We start from the raw sequence: 10523 nt of genomic DNA on the forward strand, positions 1-10523 counted from the left end.
GGCTTTGTGGGCCCTTAGAGAAGGAGTCAGGGTAGGAGAAGGAGGCCCTCCCCCGGCCCCCCGACCACTGCAGCAGGCAGACACCTTGCCCGGTCTTCCATGGAGCCACCTGACCGCCCCAGGCCAGGGTGGCAGGAGGGCTGACTCCCAGGCCCACGTCTTGCTACATGCTCGGAATCCATTAGGTGAGCTGACGACAGATGCCGCGGCGTCCCTGCCTTCACACACACCCCGGACAGGGCCGGTGGGGGCCGGACCTGTTAAATGTGAGAGAAACAGCCCAGCAGAGAGCCCACAAATTAGAAGTACAGGAAACCTCAAATGATGTGCAAAAAAAATTGTCAAGGTTACGAGAATTTTTCCATCCTTTTGCTTCATAACTCAGCATTTCTGATGGGGGTGATTTATGAGCTGGAGGACCTGGCAGGGGGACTGGGGTGGGGGGGCCTGCGAGGCCGAGTGGGGAGAACAGGCAGGAGGGTAGCTTCATTTGGAGGCTCTGGGATTCCCGAGGCTCGGCCCCAAATAACCCGAAGCAAGACTTTGGAGTGGGATCAGGCAGGGGAGCCAGATTTCAAATCTGGGAAGAGACTCAGCCCCAAGGCCCTGGAGGCCACTGCCAGCTAAAGGGCCCAGGGGCCGGGAGGAGGTGCCCCGGGGGCTGGCCAGCCCTTCCTTCCTCCTGGTGCCTCCCGCAGCATCAGAGCTCAGTATCATCCTTCCTCCTTCCACGTGGGACGGCCTCGACCCCCTGAGGCCAGAGCAGGCCTCAACCCTGCTGCCAAGCTGGGGAGGGGTGGCCTTCACCTGTCCCATGGGCACTGGAGTATCTCACTGTGAAAGAGGCCGAGAAAGGGACCTGTTGCGTCCCAGCCTGCGTTCCCAACTCCAGGATCCTACAGGTCTCGGAGCAGGTACAGGGACCCTCCCTCTGGCCCCTGACGCGGCTCCAGACCCCCACTCCTGGGGTCTCCATCTCCTCTTATGGGAAACAGGACAATACCAGCCCCTGCCTCGGAGGCCTGTGGTGACCCGGGGAGGGGTCATGCAGGCACAAAGAGACCCGCGCCCACACCACGGGCTCTTGATGTGAGCTCCCAGCTCAGCCACTGAGTCCTGGGGGACACGGAGAGATGAAAGGAAGGGAAGCAAGGGGGAGGCAAATGTCTGCACCCCATTTTTCCCTTTGTGGAGTCAGAGAGGGCATTGGGCCGTGCACCCCAGGCAAGAGCCAGGCCTGCAGTGTCCTGCCCGCAGAGCCGGGACCACAGGCCTGGGTCCCCTAGGAGCACATCCCAGGTCTGAAGAAGAAAAGCAGCAGCTTCCCAAGCTCTGGCCCCTCCCACTCCATCACTCAGGTGTGCCCAGCTGTGCCCAGGTGAGGCCCCTGACGCCCACCGTGATGGCAGACACAGGCCTGGGCCCTTCTCCGCGTGCGTTGCTGGTTCGGGGCCCCGGGACCGGGACTTTGCCTTCTCTGCAGCAAAGGGCCAGCATCTCGCTTGATGCGGCTCAGAGGTAGGGTTTCAGGGAGAAGGGGTTTCCTCCAACCCGCGGTGCCTGCTAGGGGTAACTCCCACCCCGTGACCGTCTAAACCGTCAGGGGCTGGGGTCCAGGTCTTCTGGGTCGAAGGGGAGGGGCATCTCACAGGAGTCAGGGGGAGGGAGGCTGCTGGCCGGAGTGGGAATACACCAGAGCTGCACCCGGACAGGGACAGGGACAGATCGGTGTCCCACGTAGCCAAGGGACCAGCCCTTCACACGTGCAGGAGAGACCTGGACGGTTTGCCTGGCACAGGGCAGGGTCGGAATAGGAGCCAGCCTGTGGAAAAGAGAGGTGGATGTGACGAGGACCGAGCGAGCTCCCTGGAAGGCAGGGTTTGCCCATCCAGAAGGCGTTCCCCATGGTGCTGTGGGGTCACGGACACGCCAGGCTGTGGGCAGCTTGGTGGGCTCCTGGGCCCGCAGGTGTGCGGCAGCGGGCGCACTGGCTCACAGACAGAGGGGCGCTAGCCGGGGGACGGACCCTGCAGGAGTTGGAGGGCCACAGGGGGTTCAGCCCTCCCCGTCTTCCTCACCTGCCCCCAGGACAAGGCCCTGGAGCGCCCAAAGGGTCAAGCACTCTGTCTGCGGTGACAGAGATGGGGGGGCAGCCGAGGAGCAGCCCCCCGTGCAGCACGGAGCTCCCCTCCTGGTAGAAGGCCAAGAGCCCCTTGGGGACTGAGGCTGTAGGACAGAGTCCCCGCCCAGGGTCAGGGGCTTGGCCGGGGCCCCCGCGTCTGTGTTTGAGACCCGCATCCCAGGACATTCCCACACGGGGCAGCGTCCCCAAGACAGACGGGAGAGCGGGGCATGGAGGAGGGCATTGCAGAAGGACTCACAGGGGGCAAGGCCCCCCCAGGAGGGTGCAGGCACTGGAAACCAAGGCCTCTTGTGGGGGCAGGTGGGCCCTGCAGGCTGCCTCGGGCCACTTCCTCATTGGGGCTGGTTTGTCTTTTCCCAAAAGCACAACTGACTGCCCCCCACCCCCACCTGAGTGCCCCTCACACACGCACACTCACGCACACATGTGAGCAAACGGCATGAAGAAGGTTTTCCAAGCCCTCAGAGCAGGGGTTAGCTGGTTAGTTAGGGTTACTCTTCTAGCAACTACGGGGGGAGACAGGCCCACACCGGTCAAGGTGAAGCAACACTCCTGAGGCAGCAAGTAGGCCTGGGGGGGGCGACGGGGGGGGGTGGAGGCCACGGTGGGGGCAGAGCCCGTGCGGCTGTGGTGGTCCCAGCAGCCAGCACCCTGTCCCCAGCCCAGCCTGTGGCACGGGCGGGGGTGGACAGTGACGGAGGCTGTGGGGTGGGCACCGCCTGGAGCCCAGGCCCCCGCGGGGGGAGGGGTGGGTTGCCTGGGTCCCTACCGCTCGGCCCCATCCCCCCTGCGGCAGAGGAAGGCGGCGGTGCTGCCCCACCAGCTGAGGTGCCACGAACCACAGGTTTTGCTTTGTGGGTCTTTTCTGTGGGTTTCCTGCAGTTGGGGTGGGAGGTGCGGGGGAGGGGCCCTGAGAGGCGTTAGTGCCTGGAGTGAGGCCTCTCCCACGTGGGCCTGCGCTCCTTCCGCTGCTGGCCAGTCTGCAGTGGCCTCCTGACGCCCCCCGTGCCCCTTGGCATCCCAAGGGTCTGGACACAGGCAGCAGAGGGCTGGGGGCTCTGTACCACACTGCCCCTCCAACCCCACCTGTCCACCTCTCATCTCCCCCCTGGCTAGGACTCCTGGCCCTTCGCCCCTCTCTCAGAATGAGGCCCATTTGGGGAAAGCCCCCCCAAGAAAGGAGAATCACTGAACTGAGTTCCCCGGGTTCGAAGTCCCTTCCGGATCAGCCTCCAGAGACGTCAGCAAAGCTGGGCCCAAGCCTATCGGCTCTGACACCTGCATGGGAGGGGTGCATGGGAGGACCTGCGTGGGCTCCAGGAGGGTTTCAGGGAGCCCCGCATGTGCGTGGGCAGACGGATTAGCGGAAGGCTCTGTGCATCCCGCAGCAACACACCTGCCTCCCGCAACTGCGTTTCCTCCTCGCTTGCGGCCAGCTGCGGCCTGTGGCCGTTCAGAAAGCGTCTGTGGATGTTTGGGGGGCATCTGAACTGTTACAAAGCATCCTGAGTGGCTGGTTAGGAGCCGCTTCTCCAGGCCTCGGGGGGCGGCCTCTCGCCCTTCCCAGGTCCTTATTGGTCAGAACAGGGGCTCAGGACACTGTCCAGGGAGCAGAGGCCATGGTGCCTGGAATCGGGCTCCTCGGTCTTTGCTGGGACAGGTCACTACCCCCTGCCCTGACTTTACCGTGTCCTTCTGACACCCTGCCCGCCAGGACACCCCTGGTCACTAGGACACACCTGCCCACCTGGACACTCCTTCCTGCTCTGAGGCTTCAGAGCCTCCCTCGCCCTCTAAGAGCGGGGGCTGGACTTCCCCGGAAGGTGCTGCTGGCTCCCAGGTTCTGGATTCAGAGCCCCAAGCCAGCAGTGAACAGAGCAGGGGTGGGCACGGGAGGGGACGCTGCAGCAGCTTCAGCTCAGGGTCCAGAGATGTGGGGTGTCCCGCTCTCCGCAGGGGACAGCACCAGGCCTCCTGGTAAGTGACCCGCTCAGAGACGCACACCCTGAGAAGCATGTTCAGAAACCAGTGGCAACAACAAAGTCAATATGCCAGTCACGGGCGCGCTGGCCGCTGAGGGTGAGCCGAGAGGCCGGCCTCTGCGGGTCCCAGGCGTCAAATGGAAACTTTCCACCTTCAGGGGCACGGAATGTTTTTCTTACGTTCGGGGAGATGTGCGTGCTGTGCGGGCGTGCGCACACACACACACACACACAGGCGTGCACACGCACCCCGCTCAGACGCAGCCACACACCCCAACAACACCTTTACCTTCTAGAATGTTTTCCTGCAGCCCCACGCCCCAGCTGCCCTTGACAGAGGGCTCTGTTCTCAGACACAGTGGCCTCTGCTCTCTCACATGTGGGACGGCTCTGCTGGGGCTTCTTGCAACCCTGGGGGCTCCCTTCACTGCCAGGCCAGGGCAGCAGTCCGCTCGGTGAGCAAAAGGGCCATCCTCCCTCCTCTCTGCAGGGCTCTGGGAGGCTCCCGGGACGGGCAGCTGGGTGGGACAAGGACCTCACCGCTGCCCGGGGGGTCTGCTGAGGCCCAGGTGCTGGGGGCTGCCTTCCTGCAGGGCCCGACCAGCTGGCCCCTCATTGGGCAAACGCAGAGCGTGCAGACTTGCACACAGGATACCTCTGACCCTCCCCGGTTCTCTGTGCCCCGCCAGATCTCCGAAGACCTGAGCCCCGAGAAGCTCTGCATGGACGCTGGTCAGGCGGGCTCCGGCAGCTGGCTCAAGTACATCCGGGTGGCGTGCTCCTGCGACGACCAGAACCTTACCATGTGCCAGATCAACGAGCAGGTAGGTGCAGAGCTTGCCTCGGGCCTCGGGGCCCCCAACTGACCCGCGGGGCCTGCCGAGCTGAAGGGTCAGCTGCGCCTCTGCCGAGGACGCGTGCCCAGCCCTGTCCCACGGCGGGGGCAGCAATCTGACGCTTGGCCGGCACCGAGTTTCCGGGAGCTCAGCGACACCCCACGGTCGCTCCATCGGAGACCTCACCTGGCAGCTTGCCGGGGCTCGAGAACCAAAAGATGGTGGTTTCCGTGAAGGAAAGCCGCGGGAGCGGCAGGTCCTGAAGCCACGGGGGCCCCCTTCCCTGCTCGTGCCGCCCCGGGAGGGAAGTGCAGAGCCGGGCCCATCCGCTTCTGAACCATCCTCGTCTCCCGGGATCTGTCTGGCCAGGCTCTCCGAAGGGTCACACTAGCCTCCGGGAGCGCCCTGCGAATCCCTATGGCGTCCTGGCCAGACTGCGGTGGGAACCGGCCTTGTTTGGGCAAAAAATCCTGGCCCCACTGGTCACCAACTGATATTTTTCCTGAGCTCGGTGGACCCGACTTTAGCCCCCGGCCCCACCAGGGCCAAGGGACGCCTCACTTCTGCTGCCAACCCTCCGGAGGCCGAGGAACCCGCTCGGCACACCTGATCCTTGCTACAAACATTTCTGGCTCTCCTTCCTCGTGGTGGCCATCCAGGCCCATGAGCAGAACAGGATAGAAGATGCCATGCAGAGTTTCTTTTGACTTAGAAGGCCACGCGTCCCCAGTGCTGGGAGCTCTTAGTCTATATCTTTAATTACAAGTCTGCAAGTGGCCCCTGGAGGCTCCATGCTCCAGAGCCAGGCACCTCGGGCACATTTCCACGGAGCTCCCGGATTGCCGGGCTCCTCGGGATGCTGGGGGGCCCAGCCCCTCCCAACAGAGCAGTTTGCTTTTGCCTATAATATCTTGGGGTTACACATGAGATTTCATCTGCAAAAGGGATTCCACTGCTTTCAAAAACGTTTTCAGAGACCACATAACAAAGGGTACATTCTCCCATCGCCTGTGCAAACCATTAAAAGCGGTTCGACACTCTTGACTTCAGAGAGACAGTTTTGCATTAAGAAACACAGAGAGCACACACCAGGGAGGTCCCCAGGACCCCCGTGAGCTGCCCCCCGGCTCTCCCTCTTCTGTTCGGGCTCCCTCTCGGCCCTGGGGCTCAGCCTGGATTGAGCAGTTCCCCGCTGAACACAAGCGGGTGCTTGCTTCACAAACCCGTGAAGTCTGAATCCACCTCCGCTCCTGGGATGTCGACAGCTTGTACTTAGAACCCAGCATTTTGAAAATTAGGTGGGTTTTTTTTTTCTGATTACAAAAAATACTGCAGAAATTAAAGCAAAAGAAGAATCATAAAAAATTAGAACTTAAAAAAAAAAACACTTTTCCTTCCTCCAAATGAAGGAGAATCGGACGTAGGCACGTGGAGAGATGGGCTTTCCAAGGCCCCTTCCTTTGTGGACCGCGGTGTCCTTGGTCGTGCGTCCGGGAGCTGCGGGGCAGGGGGAGGAGCACCGTGGGGCCAGCCCCAGGGGGGCACTCTTGTGAGACACAGAATAGAGCAACGAAGGATCCAGATTCTTTCTTTAAGAAAGACGTTTGTTGGCGTGTTTGAACCAGACCTTAGTAGCAAAGTAGATACCTGCTTGCGGCCAGCTTCTGGAAAAGCAAATAGATGTGTGAGCTTCTCAAAGGGGGGCCTGTCTTCCAACGTGCTTGTTTCATTATTAATATTTCAGGGGCGCGTGTACGTCCGCTCCCCGTAAAATTGACCACTTTGCAGCAACATCTTTCCATCTCTTTCCACCGGGGGACAGAGATACCTTCTGCTGGGATGGAATGGTGGTCCTTAAGTCTCACTGATTCCCGTAGCCCCACTTTGGTGCCCCGGTGCTTACCCTTCCCGAGGGTCCAGCATAGGGTCAGAAACACTCCCGGCTCTTTTACTCAAACCCAATATGACACCGAAATTCCTTCAGACCCCTCCCCACCTGCTGGATGTTTCTCTCCAGCACGGCCTCGGGGGATTAACTACCCCCATTTCCGCTCACTTGCTCAGAGGGCACTTGGGGTGCCCATTTAAGCATATGCAACACCGACATGACCCAAAGCATCGAAATTGCTTTGCCTGGGGCATTGCAGATCCCCAGCCCTCGAGGGAGAGAGGACCCCCCACCCTTGGAGCAACTCTGAGGACCACGGCGCTTGTTCCTTGTGCTACAGAGCAAAGAGGTGCCCGAGGAGGTGCGCCTGTACATTTAACCAGCTGTGTGCCGTGGCCTCCAAGTCACGCGGGGAACCAGGAGCAGGGGAGAGGCGGGAGGCTGGCCGGCCGGGCCCCGGTCAGGAGGGGCTCAGAAGGCTGTCAGGTGCCTCGATTTTCATCCCAAAGTCTTGCCTTTGCATATCAGATAACAGAGGAAGATGAGCAAATTGTGGGGCATATTCTCCTTTGCAAAATAATACTGATAATTTTTAACTCTTAATAAAATGAGAGACTGCTCTTAGATACATCCACACAGGCCTCAATATTTGTTGGATGAATAAAGAGAATTTTAGAAATGCCTTTTAAAAAAATTATTTATTTATGTTGAGAGAGAGCGCGTGAGCAGGGAGAGGGGCAGAGGGACAGGGAGCGAGGGGATCCCAAGCAGACGCCACGCTGAGCACAGAGCCTGAAGCGGGGCTCGATCCTCCGTGAGATCGTGACCCGAGCTGAAATCAAGAGTCAGCACCGTACCGACCGAGCCACCCAGGCGCCCCAGAAATGTCTTTTTGAAAGGGGTATAATAGACTATTTTTGGTTAAGAAAACTATTTTTTCAACAGCCTCCCCAAGGCTGACTAGCTCTCTCTCGGTGGGATGGCCCCGCAGCCTCCGCAGACAGTGCCTCCGTTCCCGTCCTGACTGTTGGAAACACCGGTTGCTATGAAGCAGACTAAAATTCCCCTGAAATATTAATAATAAAACAAAGATTTTGAAGACAGGCTTCTCTTTGAGAAGGAAACATTACACGATAGTAATGGGGTTTCTCAGATTTCTGTAATCCCAAGGGTTTCTACCAGGATTTCCTGCACTTACGGACACCCCCCACCACGCACGCACACGGACACCCCGAGGTGCACAATCCCCCTTTCTCTCTCTCCATCTCACACACACACCAGCTCCTGACAGCACGGACAGCGAAGGGACAACGTCCAGACGGAAAATCAAAGACCCATAACGTAGGGTGTGGTTTGCCAGATGGTTTTCAGAAACTCAAGTCACATGACCTCAGCCCCGGTTTTGAAAAGACGAAGGAGACCGGGCAGGAGGGGGTCTCAGGGTCCCGAAGACAAAGTCTCGGAAGTCACGGCTCCCGGAAGAAGTGATCTGGCAGAGAAGAAGGCAGCTCTGGGCAGGAGACGTGTCCTCTGGAGACAGCCACGCACCTCCTCCGTGGACTGTGGCACCCGCGGCGTGAGCTCAACCCTGCCTCCAGCATCTCATTGATGCCCGAGACCCCCCTGTTGGCGTCCTGTGGCTCTAAGAGGTCCCAGCCCCGGGGGGCCTCGAGGACAGGTGGCCTGCTGGTCACTCTGCTGTGTCCTCTCTGCGGCTCTGGACGGGGGAGTGCAGTGCAGCAGAGGCCATGCTGGGCCATGAATTCCCTCCTGGACTCAGCCCCTTGCACAGTGACTTGTGGCTTACTACCCGCATGGAGCCCGCAGACGGTCCTGAGATGCCACAGGCTTCGGGGCGGCTGGGGTGCTGGGAACAAAGCGTCCGCAGGAGACAGCCAGGCGGACGGAGCTTTTCTCTGGCATTTTTGGGGGTGGTCAGATCACAGCCGAAGACGCCGGGGCGCTTTGATTTACCTTTCCCTCTTAGCGTCAATGGAAGGCACAGGAAGCCCACGGGCGCCTCGCTTCACTCTGGGTGGCGTGACCCCTCCTCCGCCCCCGGGCCACTTCGCCTCCCTCTCCCCCTGCCGCCTGCCGGCCCCTGCTTTTCCTTTCGGAAAATCTGAGACACTCGGATCGCCAGTGGTTGGTTCCTTCTCCCGCAATTACGAGCAAACGAGTTCATTTGAATCCTCTCAGGAGACGGACAGGATCTGCTCCTGGGTTGGTTTTAATGTTCGGAATGAAAACAAGAGCTTGGGAGTAAGGCGCACACGGAGGCCTGTTCACAGCGCGCTCTCTCCCGGTCCGCCTTGCCTCCCTGGGGCAAGGTCACATGGCCAGCGGGGCTGAGGATGGCGTGACACGGTGCTGGGGTCACAAATAGAGGGTGGGGAGCACGACTCGGGCTCCGGAGCCCCCCGCACACCGAGGAGAGGCCACGAGGCCCCCGCCGCACCCCCCCAGGGCCGGTCGAGGGGCAGGGGCTCCCCAACAGCACCGGCACGCCCCCCCCCGGGGCAGAGACCGCTCCGCCTGGGCCAAGGGGCCGGGGCTCCCCAAAGTGGAAGCAGACAAGCGTGCTACAGAAAGCATTTCGTTCGCAGATCAGCCCACTGATAGCCACGCAGCACCGCGTGCCTGAGAGCCAACGCTGGTTCTTAATGAAAACCCGGTGCTCCCGGCCAAGCGCGCGCTGCCCAGGCCCCATGTCTTTCGCTTTCGTTTCCTCTCCCTGCACGCGGACCCTCCGCCTGTCGCCCGTCGCCTGTCGGGGCGTGCGAGCCATCCGCCGGGGTTGGATCTCGCGGGATGGCGTCCAGCACCCCGTTCCTTCCTCCCTCTGCTCTCGTCCCCATGATTTTCTAAATTAAACATTGTAAACGGATTGGCCGGTCTCAATGGTCGCTGGCAAACAATTAGATACCATTTCCCCTTTGAAATGAAAAGGGCAGGGGGTTCATCGCAGCGTTTCTTGGCGGGCTTACAAAAGACTCAATGTATACGTCAAATGCGTTTGAGTCCCGAAAGCTGCCCAATTTTCCGGCGCCCTCTTCAGAGCAAACTGATCCTCTCTTCGCAAAGAATAAGCTACAAATTCAACTGTGCCCTCCCGATGCCAGCTGTAATCACTCGTCGGGGTTCATCAAACGGAACGCTGTATTAGGAAACGCCACTTAGGACGGCTGAAGCAGCCGGTAACGTCCGTGTATACACACAGACGCACTCGCCCGGTCCAAACCGCACGGCGAAGGCCGAGAAATGTGCCGGACTTTCCCCCCGTGTGTGCAGCTGGGACGGTGGCGGGTTAGAGCGGCAAGATCGTGAGGACGCGGACACAGTGGCTACAGCCCTGCAGGGGAAGACAGGAGCGAGGCGAGGCCCAGGCACGCCACGCCGTCTCCTCTGTCGACAAGAGGAAGGAACTGTCTGCATGTTCCTGGAGCCGGCGGAGGGTCGCCGACCCAGACGTGCTGCCCCCGCGCTCCTGCTCAACTCTGACCCGGCAGGAGGCCAGAGCAGGCAGAGGAAGGCTCCCACCGGCGGACAGGCCAGAGAGACACACAGGCCTGCGCCCCAGCCCCCGGCGGCTCCCGGCCTGTCCCTGCTCTGGCCTGCAGCCAAACACCGAACGCGCAAGCCCTCAGGCAGCCTCAGGGCCCGGTGTCCACAGC

General features: G+C 60.8%; 1 protein-coding gene across 1 annotated transcript in view; it reads left to right on the forward strand.

The window, feature by feature from the left end:
• The window catches only part of PRDM16 (PR/SET domain 16), a 212774-nt gene that overhangs the window by 157446 nt on the left and 44805 nt on the right, over nucleotides 1-10523 (forward strand). The window contains exon 4 of the mRNA XM_040645533.1: nucleotides 4815-4949. Within this exon, the coding sequence (XP_040501467.1) occupies nucleotides 4815-4949 (135 nt within the window). The remainder of the gene's footprint in view (nucleotides 1-4814; nucleotides 4950-10523) is intronic.

This window comes from Ursus maritimus, unplaced genomic scaffold, assembly GCF_017311325.1.
Source record: "Ursus maritimus isolate PB19 unplaced genomic scaffold, ASM1731132v1 scaffold_32, whole genome shotgun sequence".
Lineage (NCBI taxonomy): Eukaryota > Metazoa > Chordata > Mammalia > Carnivora > Ursidae > Ursus > Ursus maritimus.